Source organism: Coturnix japonica, chromosome 8 (assembly GCF_054131305.1).
Source record: "Coturnix japonica strain WE chromosome 8, WE-NBRP24, whole genome shotgun sequence".
Classification (NCBI taxonomy): domain Eukaryota; kingdom Metazoa; phylum Chordata; class Aves; order Galliformes; family Phasianidae; genus Coturnix; species Coturnix japonica.
Window position 1 is genome coordinate 15,070,022 of NC_140670.1, and position 21,533 is coordinate 15,091,554.

Consider the following 21,533-nt stretch of genomic DNA (forward strand, 5'->3'; position numbering starts at 1 on the left):
GCACCTATGAACCGGTGCTGTTGGCCAGCACGAAGTCCTCAGAGTCCATTCCTCACCTGGCCACCCACAAAGCATTGCATGCCACGGTGGTGCAGGATCTGGGTCTACATGACGGGATCCAACGGGTTCTCTTTGGCAATAACCTCAATTTCTGGCTGCACAAACTGATTTTCGTGGATGCCATTGCCTACCTGACTGGCAAGCGCCTGTGTCTCACGCTTGATCGCTATATCCTCGTCGACATAGACGATATATTTGTGGGAAAAGAGGGCACTCGCATGAAAGTGTCTGATGTTGAGGTAAAGTCCCCAGAAAATCATAGGCCCCAGATAAAATTCTCTTGTGCGCGGTAGGCCAGGATTGCCAAGATTGCATTTAATTTGAGTGAAGGAGTTGATTGCTACAATTTCTCTCGCCTTAAACACTGAGAAATAACCTGCAAAGATACTGAGGCACAGTGTGCGGTGCTCTCAACAAGTTTTTTTCAGGTTTGAATTGAGCACGTGCTTTGTAGGATCTGGCATCTCTGAATTTAAAAAGAAGGATGTCTGGTGGTCTATCCTATCTCCTTTCTTACAGAGGGAATGAGCCTATATTGAAACCTGTTAATATATAAGGGAAAGGGTGAGTACCAGCTATGATGGCAGTAAGCCTATGACAGCAGCTGCCTTAAAGTTGTTTTGGAAACATGCTAAAATGAAGGGCATGATGTTCTTTCAACCAAAGGTAGAGAGTATGTGGGGCAAAGATATAAAAGAGAATAATTTTCTGCATATGTATCCTCTCATGTCAACTAAACCTCATTCTTAACATGTTTCCAGGAGCACCCTCCCTCCTCACTGGGAGTTTTAGCACCTCGTAGGTTTTGTATGCAACCGTGCAGGATGCATCTTTCAGCTCATCATAGTTTTTTCAGGTGTGAGATCTTAAATCATGGTTCTGATGCCAGTTTAGCTTGAGATCTGTTTAGATCTTGCTGTTTAGAGCTAGTTTTGTCTTTTTAATTCATTTGAAGCTGCATACTTGACGCAGCTCTAATTGCATACCATTGTTTATTCTACTTGTTCAGTTCTTTAATAATCCTTTTACAGCCACCCTTGATCAGAACTAACTGGGAGTTACTTAAAAAAAAAAAAATAAAAATGGAACCATTGCATGTAACACTTCTTTAAAGAAAATGCGAACAATTTCTTCATTTCACTGCAGTATCCTTTCATTTTGAGATGCTGAAGTGCTCTGAAAGTGTATTTTCTGAGTGATCACAGTCTTGTCTTGCACCTCTAGTTCAGACTCACAGAGATTCCCAGTTCTGTGGTGTCCGTGTGGGTTACAGACTGATGTGAGAAAACAGGATAGTTGACCAAAGCTTTTGGAGGCGAAGGCTGTTCCAGTGATGATAAAAACAAACCCAGACAAGATAATTCCAAAAGATGCTTTGTTTGGGTTTTAACAGTAAAATGGAGGAATAATCTGCGATCAGTAAGCAGAGAATCTCAGGCAAAGCAGATAAAGCCCAGATTTATCCATTTAAAAGAAGTTCTCTGATTGCAGAGCCATGAGAGGTTAATGAATTTTTAGTTTTTAAAAGCGAGAAATAACAACATGGATTTGTTGATAGCCTCTCGCTGTGGGGAGAGGGGAATATAATGGTGACAAAACAGCTGGCATTTTCTTTGGCCTTTTATATAAAAGCTGTGTTTCAAGGCTGCTATCTCGACACGCAGTTCCTTATCTTGAAGCTTAGATTACAGTGGTCGGGGTAGTGGTTTGAAGATTGGATGCTGTGTGAAGGTATAAAATTGACTCTGCTATCCCAGTGAGCTTGTTTGCCATATGCAGGTGCCCGTTCAAACAGCTTCACAGACTAAATGACTATTAAAAGGAAATGCTGAATATAATTTGATTGAATGCGTAAATGTCTTGCATGAAATGAGAGATGTTTTTATTTGTGATGTTTAGAGGACTGGTCAGCTTTTTATCTTTAAAAAGAAGGAAAAAAAGCAATCTTGTTTGTTTTTACTTTAAAGCTGTTCACCTTTTGAGTTCCTGTTTCTGCTAAGGGCTGGAGCAAGAACTTGTGGTCCTCTACTAAAGTGAAGCACTTGGAAGCTGCTCAAGGAAAATGGTTTTCCCTTGTAAAGTTTACCAGCGATTGAACTGCATGTTATTAACAAAACAGAATCTCAGAGAATCCTTTCTCTTATCAACAAGTCCACATTCATTCTCTTATAAAATCGTAATCCTCTGAATTTACCAAACCTCCACGGAACTGGCCAACAAAGACTAATGCAGAAGGATCTGGCTTTTGTGATCCTTTCCTGGTCTGCTTTAGGTATGAGGAAAGAAGATTAAGCAGATGAGTTTTTGCCTCTGGTGGTAATCTCTACAAGGGCATACGTAGCAAGCAATCATTGCTCCTGATTTGGAGAGCAAGTTAAGTGAAAATCAAGGACTTTGTGTTATTAAATGCTGAGGGTGGGAGAGAATCTAGTAAAGACAGCTATCAGTCAACTCTTGCCTTTCTAAATCGTGTGTGATGATCTTAGCTGAAATCAAAATACCCAGCGATTCTAAATCCCTGATTCTGGCATTGTAGGGGAGCTGGGAATACCAGCGCTGTGAGTGCTTTCTCTTTTGACAGCACTGTTTTGAGCTATGCCAGCGCTACCACCAGGCAGTGAGAAAACTCAGAAGATCCTTTTAAGAATGTGCTGCCCTGTGATGGGCAGTTCCACTGAAGGAGGTGTTTCTGTAGCTGTGCTTTGGGTGCTTTGCTTTGGATGCTCCCAGTATACTTGGCTTATGTATTTCTTATGTTCTTTATTGGCATATGTGTTTATTATGTTCTTTATCATTTGACTACAAACTGTTTTCCAGTTGTTATGGTATCCTCTCATCCCAGCATTCACCTTTTAACTTTGTTTCCCACATTTCTTTTGCTGCCTTGTTAGAGATACCCAAGGCAGAAGAGTTAATATCTGGGGTTTGTGTGAAGCAGCTAAAATGACTGCACAAGCTTTTAGAAGATTAACAAATATGTATATTCATAGCTAAAAAAGCAGAATTGAGTTCTGTATTAATGTGATGCCTAGATGATAGACTCTTGATGGACTGTGACAAGCATGAAGCCATTCTAAGCTCTCATGGGCAGCACTTTGCTGGATTCTCTTGGATACCCCACTCCTTCTGAGATGAGCCTTGCTGAGCTTCTATTAGAAAGCAGAGGTAGGGAAGGGGCCTTTTGGGCTGGGCAGTAGACAGGTGTACGTCTTGGAAGGAAGGCATTTAGAAAATAGAAGTTTGTGAAGAGTGATTTTCAGAGGTAAGAAACTTTCTTCTATGGAGATGGGGAACAGCTAAAATACAAGCTCTGCATCCAGTGAAATTCCTTAAATATGGACTTGAGGATCTGTTTGCATCTGACTAGTTAAGTAAAAGAGAAATAGAGTGCAGAAGTGTCAGAAGAGAGAAACACCATCTTCCCTGCCCATTCCCTCAGCTGTATGTATTGTCTTGCCTTACTGCAGCTCATTTATCCCTTGGAACCGTATGCTAGGGAACAGTGAATGATAGGCTTATTTGAATGAATCTCCAAATATTTTGCTTGGCACCTTACTCTCTTTGATCCTGTGCAGGTGAAAAGTATTTATTCAGACATACACTGTGCCACCTTACAGCTGTGAGAAAGACCGGGCATCAGTGCAGGGATGGCACATGATGAGCAGTAAACCCTCCATGAAGGCAGGGCTCTGCTAGGCTCTGTGGGGCTCCACAGTCTCAGAATTGCTCTCCCTGGGTCCCTCCCCAGCCACAAAGGATTGCTGCCTGCAGGAGCACAGCTTTTGGGGATTTATCATCAGACAGATGTGTCGTCATGGTAACCCCAGCCAGGCTTTAAATCTCCCTCAGCCCAGAGAAATGCTAAGCCTCTTAGCTGCTGTCTTTCCTCCCTCTACCTTCCCACTCAAGCTTGAGGAAGTAGACGTGTCTTTCAGGGCAGCAGAGAGAAGTGGAAGGGAGTGGGACAGCTCTGGGGGCAATACGAGGAAGTGGCACTTTCCTACCTAAGTGTTCCAAGTGCTGGTTCCATGCTGGGAGTGGTGCTGTCACCTCGCTGGGCAAACAGGCTCTTCTCTGGAGAGAGATGCACAGCTCTTAGTGCAGCCTGCTATGAGATAAGTCCCTGTGCCTTATGTGAAGGGAACTCGATTTCAAGTTGTCTGTTCAGGAACTTGTGCAGCAGAAAGGGCTTCAGCCATCAGTGCTGCTGCCATGTCACCTTGCTAAGCCCTACTTGTATGTGTGGTGGGTTCTGGAGATGTCATGTGCCATACATCTCTCAAAATACCACCCTTGAGTGAGAGCTGGGATCAAGGTGTGGTAGGTATGTGGTCATGGAGGAGCTGGGATCTCTGTTAGAAGTTATCCTAGGTTGGCATTTGTTCTTGCTGCTGTATGTGTGCCTAAACTATGCCTATAGAACAGGAGGCATGTGAAGGCAGCCTTGCTGTGCTAAGTTGTGCCCCTTAAGGCAAGGGAAGGGCAGCTGGTGAAGGAAGATAGGCCCATTTCCTAAGTTCCAAGAACTCTGTATGCTTTCTCCAGTGTCTTTTCCTCAGACTGTGCACCATGTCCAGCTCTATCTTGATTTTCTTTAGCCCACAGACTCAGAGAAAGGTGACAGGTCCCAGCTGACATGAGAAGGGAAGGGAGTGTTGAGGTTGAGCCTGGGAAGACTAATACTCCCATTGCTTGGAGGTGAGATTTGTCCCTTTGCCTTAGCACAGGCACTGTGGGTACTTTACAGTGAGGTGGAGAGGATGTATGAGAGATGGATGTGACTGTGTTTTTAAAGTGACATCATTCAGTAAGGCAAGATGGTACTTGACATAAAGGCTCTATCTGTGAAAACCTTGGCTACCTCACTTCACAGGTAACAGTGCCTTAGCTCCATCTCCTGTGACACCTCTTCAGACTGAACTGGCATCAGCAGAGCAGAGAAATATTACAGAACAACTGAGTATGAACATTTCTTTTTCCTTTCATTCAAACAGGCTTTACTGAGCACCCAGAATAAGCTGAGAACTTTAGTCCCAAATTTCACCTTCAACCTGGGCTTCTCAGGGAAATTCTACCACACAGGTAAGCCTCTGGCACCCCTTTGTCCCAGCTCCTGCATATGGCCCATGTGTTTGCAGGAGCTTCGTGGTACCCTGACAATGTACCGTTCTGTTGTGGCTCTTGGCAGAACTGATGCATCTCTTCTACCACTTGCAGCTTTTGTCAGCTCCCTACCTCACTCTTTGTGCGGATGCATGTCTGTGTAACACATTAGATAGAGCTTGATCCTCTGCTGGGACAAGTTGCCATTACAGGGGATTGGCCACTGCTTAGAAACATTGAGCCCCTCTTCTGCTTTGTGTTATCTCCTTGTCTGCTCTCTGTAGGTACAGATGAGGAAGATGAAGGCGACGACATGCTGCTCAAGCATAGGAAGGAGTTCTGGTGGTTCCCCCACATGTGGAGTCACATGCAGCCTCATCTTTTCCACAATGTTACTGTGCTGGCTGAGCAGATGAAGCTCAACAAACAGTTTGCTGTGGTAAGGGGCATCATGTTCCTTTACAGTGTTAATCCTAAGCTGTTCTTCCCCTGGAATAGCCGTTCAGACCCTGCCGAAGACAAATACTAGTCAAGTAACACAACAGCATTTAAGAAAGCGAGCCCTGAAAGTTTAAATTGGTGCATGCCTCCTGCTGTCTTCAGGCAAGAAACAGAATTCGCATGCCTGCCTGTGCAGTGTTTCCTGGCACCTGCATGGCCCCAGGCAGCTCCGACACATTCCAGGGTGCAAATCCCAAGGCTCTAGTTTGCTGAGGTGTGAATTTGTTGTAGCATTACCTTCCAAATCCAATTACTGTATAAACAGGCAGTGAGAAGGCATTTCCTGTTCAATCCTTATTCACAGTGGTTCTATAGGAAGTTATCTACTCAGTGGTATAAAATGCTCTGTGCCCTGGCTCTGGCCTCCTCAGACAATGCTGGAGGGAGTCTTTTATCTAGGAAGTCCAGGGGAAAATCCCTGGTTTTGGCAGAGGAGGAGGGAAACCTTGAACATGTTACATTACATAGACAATGTCTGCTTCATGCTTACAGCAGAGCTGAATGCAGCGTGTGTGTTTGTCTGAAAAGATGTGTCCTTTTCACCCCTAGTTTGGTTCTGTTGATAGTAATCCCCTTGGGAATAGCAAGCTGCTGTCTCGCGTTCCCATGACACATGCAGAGTTGGAATGATCCTGAATTCAGAGTACAGTTGCAGCATTATAGAAACAATTTGATGTCCTTCTTTTCGTGCTTAAGTAACATTGTAGTCTCTTGCTAAAAGAGAAAAAGCACAGAACACAATTATACGTATTTAACATAAAACAAGCTAGCAGTGGAAAGGGAAGGCTGTTGCTTCATTTAGGGGCTCTGGTTTTATTGTGTACCACCAGGGCAGAGCTGTCATCATTCACACTGTTACCAGAAGCACATAGTGGAATTAAGAACCATGACATTCAGCTATCTCTTGTAATTTTAGTATAGCTCTGGGCCCCGCAGCTTCAGCCTCAACAACCACTAGTTTCGTGTCTGCTTTTCTTTGAATTGCTATCTTCAAGGCAGGCCCCAGCTGTTGCCTTCTTCCCTTCTGTGTCAGTTAAAGAAATTTTGTTTTCCTGCTCCATTGACTCAGACCTAGGTGTTATGGGTGTGAGATGTGTGACTTAACAGCATTGATTAGTTCGTTTGTAGTAACCAAGGAGCCTGACCTGAGGCTTTGGAAATCTGACTTGGCACACCTGCAAAGCTACAAGACTATTCTTGCAGCAGCTGTTCCAAGTGCTGAACATTCTTGTTGCCACAGAATCACCCTTCCTATTTCTATAGATACATAATGCAAAAAGTATCTCAAGTTTCCTAGTCTAAAGAGACTTCTTTTTACTCTGTCCTCTTGGCTACTCCTTGGACACTGTTTCTGAATGATTCTTAGTAAGGATAATAGTTAAATATTGAATGATCAAGCTGCATATTCTGCTTCTAGGAGCATGGGATCCCCACAGACTTGGGCTATGCTGTAGCCCCCCATCATTCTGGGGTTTATCCTGTCCACACACAACTCTATGAGGCATGGAAATCTGTTTGGAGCATCCAAGTAACAAGCACAGAGGAATACCCACACCTGCGACCTGCCCGGTACCGACGTGGATTCATCCATAATGGAATCATGGTGAGCACAGCTGGGTGAGCAGAGCCCACAGGCTCCTGAGCAGCGCACATTTCCTTCCCAGGGGATGCTCATCTAATGACCTGCAGCAAAAACATTAATCTCAGTATCATCCGTATTTCCAAAATTATTAACTGAAATAAAGAGAAGGAACTTGGCTACAGTCAGGTTTTTTGCTGTTGTTTCTTGGTAGAATTCAGAGGTCAGTACTGAACAGAGAGCAAAATTAAGCATGACAAGATTAAGTTTATGTCCCACTTGCTTATTTGTTTGCACTGTGCTAAGTAAATGTCTGGAAAGAATTATCAAAGAGTCCTTTGAAACTATGTTACTTATATCCCTTATTCTTCATACTGATCTATAAAGTACTGCTTAGACACATTCGCATATGGATTTCTATTGCATCTGCCTCTTACCTAACTTGTCTTCTATATTGTCAGGTTTTGCCTCGACAGACCTGTGGCCTTTTTACTCACACTATCTTCTATAACGAATATCCTGGTGGCTCAAAGGAGTTGGACAAGAGCATTCGTGGCGGTGAACTCTTCCTGACAGTGCTCCTGAACCCGGTAAGCTCATCTGCAAGGGGGATCAATGTGTGGGTGCCTCAGCTTATTCGCATGATGTGGGAAAGGAGTGGATCCTAGGAGGGATTCAGTGTAATAACACATTGCAGTGTGGATATCTCCAGTGTGAGGCTAAAGAGATGTGAAAAAGGGGGCCAAGGAAGTCTTGGCTACTTAAGGTTGCTTTGCTTTACTCACTGCTAAGGAGGAAGTATTGAGTGTCCGCAAGTGCAATGGGCCTCGTCTAGAAATGAGCCAAGGTGATGTGCTGAGCGTGGCCCCGCATGAAGTGGGTGTTACCTGCACTGCTGCACCTTCTGGAATTATTAGTGCGATGTGCCTCCTGTCCCACACACATCTGATTCTTGTTGGCTTGTCCCAGGCTCACTGATGGATTTTCATTCTGATTAAGTGCTTTCTCTGTGTTTTTCTTAAGCAGTGTACGTCCCATGCTTTCAGAATGTATATACTGAAAGCAATTAGTGCGTGCTGTTTTTTATGAAATAGCTGTCACCCTAAGGCATTTTTGGGATATCTTTGTCTGACGCAGCTGTTTCTCATTTAATGCCTATCAGTTCCATCAAGACACCAGGCTACTGTAGTACCTCCAACACTACGCAGCCCCTTCTTAATTCTCAGCAGTGGAAGGCAAATAACATATTCCTCACTTCCCATTGAAGCTCGGACAATGCGTTAGGCGTCAAAAGACAAGAAAAAACCAACCCAAAAAACTCAGTTATTCTTTTTAAATCCTAATTGGGTAGGAGATTAAGCTTCGTAGCCCTGTCCAACTGCAGATCACACTCCCTCACTTTCATGCTTATTGGCTGCTGTTCTTTTTGTCTGATCATATCTATGGTAGCTTTCTCAATCCTCCTGAATTTGTTTCTTTTTAAAGCTGATTTGGCACCTACTGTCATCCATTTGTCTGAATGAACACTGCCCTGCCATGTTTAGATAGTGATTTTTGAAATATCTACGTCCATAGCCATTCCTGATGTTCAATCTTCTCCTTTCTTAGACTTTCCAAGTTTCTGCCTTCTTTCTTCTCCTTTGTATCTCTCTTCCAGCAGTGCCCAAGTCTGGGTAAGAAAATGTGCAAGCCAATCCAAGAGAGAGCAGATTGTTTCTGATTAGGTGTGAGCCCTGGAGTATTGGTCACAGTCGCTGAGTCCTTGTTTTGTAGGATTTGTCATGCAACATCAGTGACTGCGCTCACCACGATATTTTCTTTCATTCTCGCTTCCTTTGGATCTTGACTGTGGGGCTGAATACAGAGCTTCAGCCTCTTCTGGTTGGAGCTGCAGTGTCCCCTTGGATGAGGAAATCAAACTTCTCTCAGTGAGCTTAATTTTGTTTTCTGTTTTTCCTGGAGCTTTGTGCTTCTCCAGTGCTTGGAATCCTCATAGTGGGAAAACCCTTGCAATGTATTCTGGCTGCATCACAGAGTGATTTGTGATCCAAATAAGTTTGGGAGGATCGTGCTCTGGAACAGGGTTGGCTTACTTGCCAGTTCCACTGTTGGCTGTTTGACTTTCAAAACTCGGATGCCTTTTGGCAGTGCGGCATTTCTGTCTCTGTCAGCAGTGGAGGACTGTGCTGTAAGCTCCTTCTCATTGCACAGTGATTCAGACTCTCATATTCCTCCCATTCTGATAGAGCCATCTCAGAGAGTTGATAGAAAGCTGGCCAGCCCTGCAGCCCCAGCAGTGATCCGCAGCAGACTTGGACCAGTGTCTCTCAATCCTTTCTGGTGCTTCCAGCTCTCTTTGAGTGGGTGTACACATGCGGGAGTCTCTAAGCCTTTGTGCATGTGATCAACTCCACAGTGCAAACAGATGATGTTTGATCTTCTGACTAGCGAACAAGATCTGTCAGTAAAGAGAATAGTTGTTGATGTTTAATGGACAGGCTGCCTTGTGCCCAGTCTGTTTCCCAGCAGCAAAGGCCATCTTTCTGATTGTTTCCATGCCATTCTTGATTGTGAAAGGGAGTGAGAGAGGAAAACTGTGGGACCATTGAGCTAGTCCTGTGTTACTGTCTGTGGATGGGAGAGAGGAAGAGACAGGAACTGAATGTAGGTTATGTCAGGAGTATGACTTGGAGCTGTTTTGCTAACAGTAGCTGTGGCAATGCACTGCGAGCTTCCAAGCCTTGTTTACCAGTGCATATGTTTCAGGACATGACTGAACACTCAGAAACACGGGGAAATGGTTGGGCTTGTCTTATTTTCCTGTAAGTCATGTTGCTGGAGGCTCTTTGCAAATGACAGCATTGTCTGTGTGAGCATGGCTGGCATAAAGATGTTACTGAATGCAATTAGTCTTGAGATGTGATTGCTTGCCTTGGTCATGTGCAAACTTTTTTCTATTCTGAAAACCCTACAAGTGTCCCAGGTGTCCTCCCTGCTTGGATTATGCCAGTGAGAAAGGTGCTTTTTGCAGCAAACTTTTTCTCTGTTTTACCAGCAAGTCAAAGGGATGAGCCACCCTTTGCTGTCACTACCTCCCTGGTGTCACTCAGAAATGGACAAAAGACAACATGGTATACATCAGTTTGTCTTCTGATTTTCCCCACAGTGTGGCCCAGATCTTTCTGTGATTTGCTGTCTTATATTTAGAACTGAAGAATCATAGAATCCTTAGAGTAGGAAGGGACTTTTAAAGGTCATCTAGTCCCAACTCCCCTGCAATGAACAGGGACATGCACAGCTCCATCAGGTTGCTCAGAACCTGATCCAGCCTCACTTTGACAGTCTCCAGGGATTTGGCATCAACCACACCTGTAGGCAACCTGTTCCAGCACCTCACCACTCCCACTGTAAATGACTTTTTCCTTACATCCAACCTAAACCTACCCTCTTTAAGCTTGAAGCCATTTCCCCTTGCTCTGTCAGCACAGACCCTGCTAAAGAGTCTGTCCCCTTCTTTCCTGTAGCTTCCCTTTAAAAGGCTGCTATCAGGTCAAATCTCAGCCTTCTCTTCTCCAGGCTACACAGCCCCAGCTCTCAGCCTGTCCTTATAGGAGAGGTGTTCCATCCCTTGGATCATTTTTGTGGCCCTCCTCTGGATGCACTCCAACAGATCCATGTCTCTGCTGTGCTGAGGATATCACATCTGGACGCAGCACTCCAGGTGAGGCCTCACCAGTGCACAGTAGAAGGGCAGGATCACCTCCTGTGGCCCCTGCTGGCCACACTTCTTCTGATGCAGCCCAGGATACAGCTGGCTTTCTGGGCTGTGAGGACATGCTGCTGGCTCATGTCCATCTTGCCATCTGCCAGTATCCCCAGGTCCTTTTCGGTAGGGCTGTGTTCAGTCCTTTCATCCCTCAGCTTGTATTGATAATGAAGGTTGCCTCGATCCAGATGTAAGGTCTTGCACTTGAATTTGTTGAACCTCATGAGGTTCTCCTGGCCCCACTCCTCAAGTCTGTCCAGGGCCCTCTGGATGGTATCCCATCCACCTGGCGTGTCCATTGCTTGGTGTCATTGGCCAACTTGCTGAGGGTACACTCGACTCCACTGTCAGTGTCAGTGATGAAGATATTAAAGAGTACTGATCCCAGTACTGACCCGTGGGGGACACCACTCGTCACTGGTCTCCATGCAGACACTAAGCCATTCACCACCGCCCTCTGGACTCAGTCCTGCAGCACATCCTTTTTACACAGCAGCACCAAGTGCACGCACTGCTCTTTGAAGTGTATGTGCCAGAACCTGCCTGGCAAGCTCCTCTGTCAGCTCAGTGGGAAACCAGAAGTGAAAGATTCATAGGCAGACAAATGTGATAAATCTTTAACTCTGCTCAGCTTCCTTGTGTGTTAGTGCTACCACTGTTTGCTGTTGTCTATTCAAAGGCCTTGGTGTACTTCATGAGTAGGATTATTTTCCAGTGCCTTGGGGATGCTTTGGCACAAAATAGCAGAAGCACCCCCGTTTGCACTGAGACCATTCTGTGGTGCCACTGGGCAGGAGACTGAATTCAGGCATCTGGACTGCTAGCAGTTGTACTCATCCAATGGCATCTGTATCCTTATTCCTTCTGTTCTTCCATACCGTGAGAGGGAAGGCCACTCCTGCTCCCTGCCAGTGCACTGTGGTATTGCCTGCTGACATCACCTGGCACCGTCAGGGTTCAGCAGTGGGTGCTTGGAGAGGGACGGGGAAGCTCCCATTCTTCCATGTGACCCTGCACATAGCAGGGGGGTTGAAACGAGATGGTCATTATGGGCCTTTTCAACCCAGGCCATTCTATGGTTCTATGATATGACTCTATGATAAGACAGGCTTTGGAAGTTTTTGACTAGGAGAGGGTAACTGATTAACTTTTGGTTCCCCTCAGTGTCCCAGAGCCACTAGAGTGGGATTTTGAGCCTATTCTGGCCTCATAGGCAGGGCTCAGCCTCTACCACCATTCCCAGGGGGTGCTGAGAAGTGCCTGTCCCTTCTCAGTTTCTGCTGCTCTGCAAGCACTGAATTTCTGTTGTTTTCCATCAGCGCAGTGCTTGCTGTACACTTGCAGATCCATGTTTGTCAACCCAGAAGTCAGGGCAGTTTGGGGTGTGAACAGCCTCTTCCTTGACACTACAGTCAAGTCAAGAGGAAACAATACTGTTACGTGATTGAACAGTACCCCGTGTCCTTGTTTGCAGATCAGCATCTTCATGACCCACCTGTCTAACTATGGGAATGACCGCCTGGGGCTGTACACTTTTGAGAGCCTGGTCAAGTTTGTGCAGTGCTGGACCAACCTGCGCCTGCAGACGCTGCCCCCAGTCCAGCTGGCAAAGAAGTACTTTGAAATCTTTCCCCAGGAGAAGAATCCCTTGTGGCAGGTGAGAAAACTGTTTTAATCGCTCCTGTTGGTTTTCCTAGAGCTGTGTTCCATCTGTAAAGCAGAGAAACTGTTGATCCAGAGCACGGAGAGGTAATGCACAAAGGTTTTAGGTCACCTAATCACCTGTGTGATTTCAGGCTGCAAGGGGCAGATTACAAAGCGGAAGGGATGGGGGTAATGGTGTGAGCTTAGGGACAGGGAGGGCTGGTGAAAATGACTGGAAGGAGGGCTGTAGACATTTGGATCATTAAAGGGCTTCAATAGAGCCAAGTGCTGTGAAATGCTAAGCATATGAGGAATAGCCGTGTTTGTTGCTGGAAAAGCTCGCAGGCATGTTAACATGATTAATCTTAAAGTAATCTCACACCACAGAATTTATGTTCATTAAATAAAAACATGTTTATTCCATTTTATCCCAGAGCAGCAGCTCTCTGCCTGATAATGAGCAGATGAAATTAACTGAAGGCGATAGAGTTGTCTGCCAGCCAGCAGTTCACAGGTGCTGAGCTGTACTATGGTGGTGGCCCAACCCAGTGTGGCTACACAGGGCAGGTCCAGTGGTTAATGCTCTCGGAGGGACTTTGGCTTCTGGGTCACGTTGGGCTTTTGAAAAATGTTCCCTCCTGCTTTATCTGACTCTTGTCGCTGCTTGGCAGAGCAGCAGTGTGGCTGTGAAGTGTTCCTCATATGCTAATAGCATCTTCCCTAGAGGGTTGCCTTCCAGCTTCTCCTCCCCTTTTCATTAGCTCCCCAGCGCTAATGCTTAATCCCATCACTTACGCTGCAGAATCCCTGTGATGATAAGAGGCACAAGGATATCTGGTCCAAAGAGAAAACGTGTGATCGTCTCCCCAAGTTCCTCATTGTGGGACCTCAGAAAACTGGTAATGTGAATATTTTATCTAAAAATAGATTGTGTCTTTCATCTCATTCCTCCAGAGAGCAGAGCTGGAAAGGTCTGTGCTGTAGATGTTGTAGGTCCGTGTTGTTGCCCTTCACACAATCTGCCAAATGTCCACAGAGGGCATTTCAAAGAATCTCAGATTTGTTCTAAACAAAATCTGGCAGGTCTGTTCCTTCGAGCCTTGACGCTTTCTTTGCACTGGTCCTTATTTGCAGGGAAAAACCATACCTGAGAGTTGGGTTCTGGCTTTCCCACACAAGCTTAGAGAAACTGTGACCTTTCCTAGTCTGCCACAAGACATGAGCTGTCAGCAGGACTAAACACATGCTTAGCAAAGGTTACAGTGAATGTCCCCTGGTGCCTTTATTGTGACAGATCCCCATACCAGCTACACACTCCATGCCATTGTCAGTAGGAGGCTGAGATCCTCTTTTGTCCGACCTCTGTCACCACCCCTTAACAGCTGCAGCGTTGTGCTTGGCAGTGACATGACTATCTGTGTGTACCGTCCCAAGGAGTCCCTTCTAGCCTGAAGAGAGCAAAATCTCTTCAGCCACAGTCAGGTCTACAGACCTTGGCTTTCTCTGTAGTGCAGTGAAAGAGCAGGCACCAGCCCAGCCCAGCAGTGATCGTGGCCTACAGCAAGAGGCTTGTCCCAGGCAAACTGCTGTCTCTGGTCTGTGTCACTGTGAAGCTCTGTTGGTGTGTGTACAGCATGGGCCCTCTGGATCATGGCCCAGGCTGCTTGCAATTGCACAGTAAGAAAACCTTGTCCTGGCATCTGATTTATTGACCCGTGGAAGCCCTGCAGCTGGGGGCAGAGCAGGATTATCAGGCTTGACTGGGCAAAGGGCAAACATCCACAGCAGATTCAGGCCATGCAATCTCTAGCTGAATTCTTATTTGAGGAAATTAATGTCCCCAGTGCGTCTCCTCCCCAGAGGTGTGATACTGTCCTGCAGTTCCCATGCCACCTTCTGGTTGGCAGGTGCGATTTCTGCCACACAGCAGCGTGGCTGCACTGCTGAGAGGAGAAGGGTGGGAACAGCCCAACTGCATCAAGAGCACAATGTAGCTGCATGGGTGGCAGTTGTGCTACCAAGCACAACTTGACTTAAAGCAGCTGCATGAGTTAAGTCTGGGACTGAACTATTGAGCCATGCTCAAAGTTCTTGGTGCATGCTATCATAGCCTGCATGAGGAGTGGGTTAGCTGTGTATGGTAGGAGTGTGTCCACTGGGGGTCTGCACTTTGCAGCGTAGGTGAAGCTTTAAATTCAGCTAAACGTTATGTGTGATAGGTCCTGCTGATTTCTTCCTGTTGCAGGCACAACAGCTGTGCATTTCTTCTTGACCATGCATCCAGCTGTCACCAGTAATTTCCCAAGCCCATCCACTTTTGAGGAGATCCAGTTTTTTAATGGACCCAACTATCATAAAGGAATTGACTGGTAAGAATCCTGACATGTGTTCTTCTGTCATAAGCTGCACCTGTATTGTCTTACCCTGAATGTGCCTCTATGTCCACCCCAGCCCTCTTAGTAGCTTCTCCATTTCTGTTTTCATTGCGACTGCTCAGCACATCTTCTCTGTTTGCCAAACCCAACTGCTTGCTTGCAGGAGTAGGACAGGCAGGTTTTGATCTTAATGTCTGCTCCCCAGCAGATTCCTAGGGGCATGATGTAGTTTTACAAATTAGAGGGCCTTTGTTGAATCCACTGCTATCACAAGATTTCTTCTCCTATGATAAGCAAAACAGGCAACAGTGTGATCATTTAAAAGTTCTTTGTGGTTTCTGAGTTAGGGCGTGCAGGACAGAAGGGAGGATTTCTATACTGTTGTTCTGAGCCCTTCAGATTTACAGAAATATCACTACATGCTGTACACTGACTGCAGTTTCTTTTCAGCCACACGCATGCCCTCCCCTTTACCTGTACATGTATGCAATTATGATAAAGTGTTTCCACCTGGCAGGGAATACAAGCCATTATAGTACTTACTGTGCTGCTGCTCCTCTCTTGAGGAGAAACAAAGGCATCATTTTGCCGTGTGCCATTTCTTTGCTGTGCCACTGAGCTCACTGGTGTCCTTGTCCATTTGGCAGGTACATGGAATTCTTTCCAATCCCCTCTAATGCCAGCACAGACTTCATGTTTGAGAAGAGTGCCAACTACTTTGACACAGAGGTAGTACCAAAACGTGGTGCAGCCCTGCTTCCTCGAGCCAAAATCATTACTGTTCTGATCAACCCTGCAGACCGAGCCTACTCATGGTATCAGGTAACTTTTCTGTACTGTTTTGTGGGGGAGCACTTGAGAAATATTCCAGTAGGGTGAGGCAAAAAGCCTGGGGGCAGAAATCCATGGTTCTATTTCTGTAGGGAAGCCAGGAAAGATGATGAAGGCTGGAGAGCGTGGGCAGAGTTACGTACAAAGGCAGTGGTGGCTGCTTGTATTGAGTCAGTGGGGTCTGCACAGAGATAGCATGGGGAGGGAGGAACTTTGTTTTCCCTCTCCTTAATTCAGCTTCTGTTTTTCAGCACCAGCGAGCTCACAATGACCCCGTGGCACTCAATTACACCTTTTACCAAGTGATCTCTGCAAAAGCCCAGGCCCCTCAGGAGCTGCGCAACCTGCAGAGCCGCTGCCTGCTCCCTGGCTGGTATTCAACTCACCTGGAGCGCTGGCTAACATACTTCCCCTCTGGGCAGGTAGGAGGTTTAGCTGCAGAGTGAAATAGTTTAATAATGCTTTGACAGCGCTGACTTTGGAAGAGATCGTGCACAACTTCTGGGTGGAGGGGATGGACACTGCTGTCTGGCCTCGAAACTAAGATGACAAAGCAGGAACTGGTCTCGAGGAGTCCCTTCAAGGTTTTTAGTGCAGAGGAGCAGAGAACAATCTCTCTCTCTTCCTCCCCTGCTCCTTCTCTTTTCCCAGATCCTTTCTCCTCAGTCCCTTTATATTGTTTTCATTTCACTTTTTCTCTTATCTTTTGGAACAAGAACCACTGTTTGCTTTTCCTACTACAAACCAGTAAGTAATCAGGCTTAAATACTTCCATTTTGCCCTTTACTGTATTTGTAAATGTAAATGACTACAAGATGATTCTGTGATCTCTCAGACAGCCCCACAGGCTTAAGGGGTTCAGAAGAACAGCCGTATCGGAGCTCCCTTCCTTTCATCTGGGTATCTTGCAGCCCTGGGACCCCCTACAGGCCCAGCTGGTGTTCATCCACTTGCTGTGGTTTCATAGCTTTAAAGAGAAGCTCTTGGACTCTGCCACTTGTTAGCTTCCATGTTGTGAAGCCTTTAGCTGTCTGCAGAGGTTTAGCTTTGCAAAAGGTCAGTTAATATACGCTACAGACCATTTCTGTCTCAAAATTCCCAAGACGTTTATAAACGAAGACGTTATGAGTCAGAAAATATTTTCTCAATTTCTTTCTGATCCTGCAGTTATCCTCAGACAGTCTATATTCCAGCAGCCTCACAATGCCCATTAGTCTCTTGAGATTGCTGTTTTGGCAGTCAGTAACTGTACATGATATATCTGCCAAGACTAAAATTAGAGAGAAGGGAAAATAAATCAGAGACCTATATCTCTGGTTACTGTCAGAGTAAGACTACTGCAGTTCAGATATTTGTTGTGGAATAATTAGCAGGAAGAGTAACTGATTGGTGCCACATTGCAAGGAGAAGTTGTGGTGAGTAGATCCTTCAAGACAGCACCATGTGTAGCCAGAAGCTATTGTATTAATCCTGCAACCCGTGCCTCCTTTTGTGTGAGAATTAAGAATTAAATCAATAGCTCAGCCTGCCTCTTTCGTAAAACTAATGTGGGAGCTGCTTACTGTGTGTGTTCCTCCATGTCTGTGGAGCTGGAGTAGGCAAACAAACGTTGACTGTTCCTACATAAAATGTACCGTCGCATTCTTGGGCTTCAATCTCATTGCCTTACTATTCCCAGAGTTCACTGATGTGTGGAATAATAGAGCCAGGGACACCACCTGGGTGGGCACTTTAAAAGAGAAAAAGAAAATTGCATCGCATGGCTACTCTTTGTGGTGTTAGCTTTGCAATGGCACACCATTCCTATACTTTCTAAGGGTCAGGGACTTCTACGTTCCCCAGACTTCAGTGCATGTGACTATTTTTCTTTAGAACAGTTGACATCTCAGCAAAGTGCTGTTCTTTATTGTCTATTGTATGTGCAGCAGGAGAATAAGCTTTGGTTACGGAAGAATGCTGGACATAATGGTTGACATCTGAAAAAGGATGCACAAGGCAGTCTGTAAATAATGTTGCTGGACCTCAGTGCTGGCTTACAGGGGAGGCTGGCCAAAGGCAAATTATTAGACAAACTCTGTTGGGATTCACCTGGAATATACCAAAATATCCTGTAGTACTTGTGGCTTTTACTGTAACTTCTCTGTCTGCTACATCCTCCTCTATTGTGTGGCTCCAGAATAAGCAGACAGCAGTAGCCTGCTCACATGAATGAAGGCAATGGACGGTTCTGAGAGCTGGAAAGCTCAGCACAAGCTGTCGGAGGTTAAGGTGGCTGCTGTTATTTCAGATTCTCATTGTGGATGGTCAGGAGCTGAGACACAACCCTGCCTCTGTAATGGACAACATCCAGAAGTTCTTGGGAGTGACACCACTCTTCAACTACACTCAGGCGCTAAGGTAGGGAAGTCGTTTTTGGGGAAGCTACTTTCTTAGCCAAGTGTGGTACAATAAGCATTTGATTGGAACAGCGTGTCTTGTCTCCCACCACAATGCCTGCCAAGGTTTCAGAAGTCAGTCTAAACCTTAAATGAATTTAGTTGACAGTGTCTGGATGCCATGAGACACTAGATTGGACTCATGTCTTAGCCCAGTGAAATAAGAAGGGCTGTTTTTTGGCACTGCCATGGAGAGGCATGAAGTTGCTCACAGCAGTAATTACAGTGGTTTTGATTTGGTTTTTGTGGTTTCAGGAACTGTTGAAACTATTAAAGCTTCTTATGCTTTGTGCTCGTTACACCTCGAACCTGGCAGAAAGCAGAGAATGCAGGATAAAAATGAATGAGAGGCTGCTCTTATCTTCACCTCGATGGAGATTTAGGGACACATCACACAGTTGTGAGATAGTCTGTTATTACAGAAGATGTGGGCTTGCCAGCCGAGTGCTGTCTGAGGAACTGTTATCAGAGGCAGTTCCTCATTGCTACCAAATTGAAGAACGTTAGTCAGCCATGACTATGATGTTCTCCACAGTGCAATTTGATAGATTAAGTGCTAACTGAAGAGAAGCTGAGTTGGTATCAGTCTTCAGTGGGAAGCCCACTGGAAATCTGGAATATTGCTCTTTACTGCTGAAACCTGGCTTTTCACAGCTTCTCTGCCATCTCAGCCTATGCTAGCTGAGGGTAATAGGTGTGCCTGTGTATGAGTGTAGGCACATTGCAATTGCTCTTCCTTTAACAGTAAGGATAGGAGCACCAATTTAGGCCTCCTCCTCCTAGGGGTGTTTTCCTAAGGAGTGGCACATGGCTGCCCTGGGGTGTTCAGAGTTAAGGAACTGTGATTACTCGGAAGCCTTACTTGCAGAAGGATGTCACAGGAGTCAAGTACTGAACACAACAATGGAACAGCAACCTGAATTGCTTAGATAAAAAAAATAAATCACGATAATAAACTAAGGATAGAACTGGGAAATACCTGTGGAGCTGTTTAGTTCCTGCAGCTACTAAATGGATATGTGGGTATCTTCAAATACCACTGTCCTTTTCAGATTTGATGAAGCAAAAGGATTTTGGTGCCAGCTGTTAGATGGAGGAAAGACCAAATGCCTGGGAAAGAGTAAAGGAAGAAAATACCCTGACATGGATTCCTCGGTGAGTAACTTTCTCAGATTTGTTAGCAGCAGCAGATCAGATGTAGACACATGAAATGCTTTAGCAAACCCACCTGGATTTTCCTACTGCCGGTGATAGGAAATGACCCATGAACCAGTGACAGAAACACACACAGGGTAGCATTTTCTTTCACGCTAATATAGTCTATCTTTCTTTTCCATGCAGTCACGGCTGTTCCTAAGAGACTTCTACCGGGAGCACAACATTGAATTATCCAAGCTGATGAACAGACTTGGACAGCCCCTTCCAACCTGGCTCCGAGAGGAACTGCAGAACTCCAGCTGGAGCTGAGAGGGACTCCCCTGTTCCCAGTGCCACTGGGATGTGTGGTGCTCCAACACGTGCTGTGATGCCATCTCTCACCAAGCCAAAACAAGTGGACAAATGAGCAGTAGCAGAGAATGTGCATGTGGAGCCTTTCCCCACCATTGGGAAGGGCTGCTGCTTCTGACACTGCCCTGGGGCATGGAGTGCAAATCTCATTCTGGAGTATTAGTGGTGTGTCACACTTTGACTCTTACTTACAGGAAGGATTTGTAATGCCTGCCCTACTTTGAGCAGGAGCACGGTTAACACTTTATGTTTAAATTACTCTTCTCAGTATCTGAAACGGGCACTAGTTGGAGGGTTAATGTCTTTCACCTCTGAGTCCAGAAGAAAAGGTGTGAGAGGTAAGATGTAGAGCCCACTGATGAGAAAAGAACAGCTTAAGAAAAGGGGAATCTAGTCCAGTGAACCTCAGTGTTTATCCAGTAATGTGTTATTTGGCAACAGCAAGGTACAAGAACACCTCTTTCCTCCCCATGTGGAGTATAGTGGCCATGACCATTTCGTACAGTGCCACAGTGTGTGTGTGCTGGGGCCTGCACCGTCTTGGAGACAGATGTAACAGGTATAAGATTGCCTCTCCTTATCTGCAGCCTTGCTGGTGCAGTACGGTGGACAGTGGGCAGTGGGAGATAAGGCAAAGCTGCAGACAATGACACCAAATTAATTTCTTATCTTAGGGAAAAGATGACATGGCAAGTATTTCTCTATAGGGCCTTCAGCCAGTTCAGAAGATGCCCAAGGAATGGTAAGTAAGTCAGACCCCTTGGAGCATTTTGGAGGCCTATCTTAGCAGAGCATAGTAGCCTGGGGGAGGCAAAACTCAGGTACTGTTAAATAAGGCTGAAAGCAGACGGTTCAGTTCCCTCTGTTTGAATAACTTTGGGAAAAAAAAAAAAAAAAAGCAACGTTTTTTGTCTTCTCAACAGCTTCAGGGCCCCTACATGTCTGCTAATACCTGTTTAATCCCCTGCAGTCCAGCAGTGCAAGGAGAAATAAAAAACCCAACCCAGAGTAAGTACCATGAAGACATACAGAGAGGGCTTAGCATTTTAAGCAAGAATGTGGCTTTCTGTAAACAGGAGCTGTTTGTTTAGATTACTATTTCTGCACATAGTCAATAATTTAAGTACACTATGGTGCTGTGCCTCCTGTTCAGTTGCTGGATAATTTTTCTCAGAGGAAATCCTCCATCATGGCTGTACATGTTTTCTGTTGCTGAGCCACAGGCTTCTGAAGTTGTGTGGGCTGTTGTCCCTCCCTCCTGGGGCACAGATGGACCTGTACTGCTGCAGTTCCAGAGAGGGACAGGATCCATGTGAGCACGGGTTATGGAAACTTCCACAACTGTCACGAGCTCCTTTTCACCTATCAGAGGAGAAAAGTTGCTTCAACCAAGCTTTTCCATTGAGCCTTAGGTATTGTGTATTTCTGAATGAATGGTGCATTTACCGTTGTATGTAAATGTATATAGTATGCAATATAGTATTTTATTTCATGTGCCCTTGGAAAGGGTTATTTTGTGCAGCCAAAAAAAAAAAATGGACAAAGACTAGAAACCCCTCTCTCAGTCCTGTTAGAGAGAAGAGCCCAACTTCCTGCACTGGATCATGTATAGCATCATTCACATTGAATGATAATGAAGAAATTCCTGGCTCTCAAAACTGAGCACAAGTGTCTGAATAAAGGCTAGAAGTAGTAGTAAGTGGATTCAATAAATGTACTACTTATTTTTC

At 45.5% G+C, this 21,533-nt stretch overlaps 1 protein-coding gene across 7 annotated transcripts in view; it reads left to right on the top strand.

Annotated features, from left to right (window-relative positions):
- NDST2 (N-deacetylase and N-sulfotransferase 2) overlaps nt 1-21,533 on the top strand; it is a 76,988-nt gene extending 55,455 nt beyond the window's left edge. For 6 of the 7 annotated variants that reach the window (XM_085554421.1, XM_015866639.2, XM_015866642.3 and 3 more), the window contains 13 exons: nt 1-299; nt 5,055-5,142; nt 5,448-5,602; nt 7,082-7,267; nt 7,705-7,833; nt 12,484-12,666; nt 13,456-13,552; nt 14,899-15,022; nt 15,676-15,850; nt 16,111-16,281; nt 18,147-18,256; nt 19,347-19,449; nt 19,636-21,533. The exon at nt 1-299 is cut by the window's left edge and continues 1,099 nt beyond it. In XM_085554421.1, the coding sequence (XP_085410547.1) occupies nt 1-299; nt 5,055-5,142; nt 5,448-5,602; nt 7,082-7,267; nt 7,705-7,833; nt 12,484-12,666; nt 13,456-13,552; nt 14,899-15,022; nt 15,676-15,850; nt 16,111-16,281; nt 18,147-18,256; nt 19,347-19,449; nt 19,636-19,761 (1,946 nt within the window). In that variant the 3' untranslated portion in view covers nt 19,762-21,533. Of the gene's footprint in view, nt 300-2,027; nt 2,333-5,054; nt 5,143-5,447; nt 5,603-7,081; nt 7,268-7,704; nt 7,834-12,483; nt 12,667-13,455; nt 13,553-14,898; nt 15,023-15,675; nt 15,851-16,110; nt 16,282-18,146; nt 18,257-19,346; nt 19,450-19,635 lie in introns of those variants that run through there. The other variant, XM_085554426.1, reaches the window with a different exon arrangement.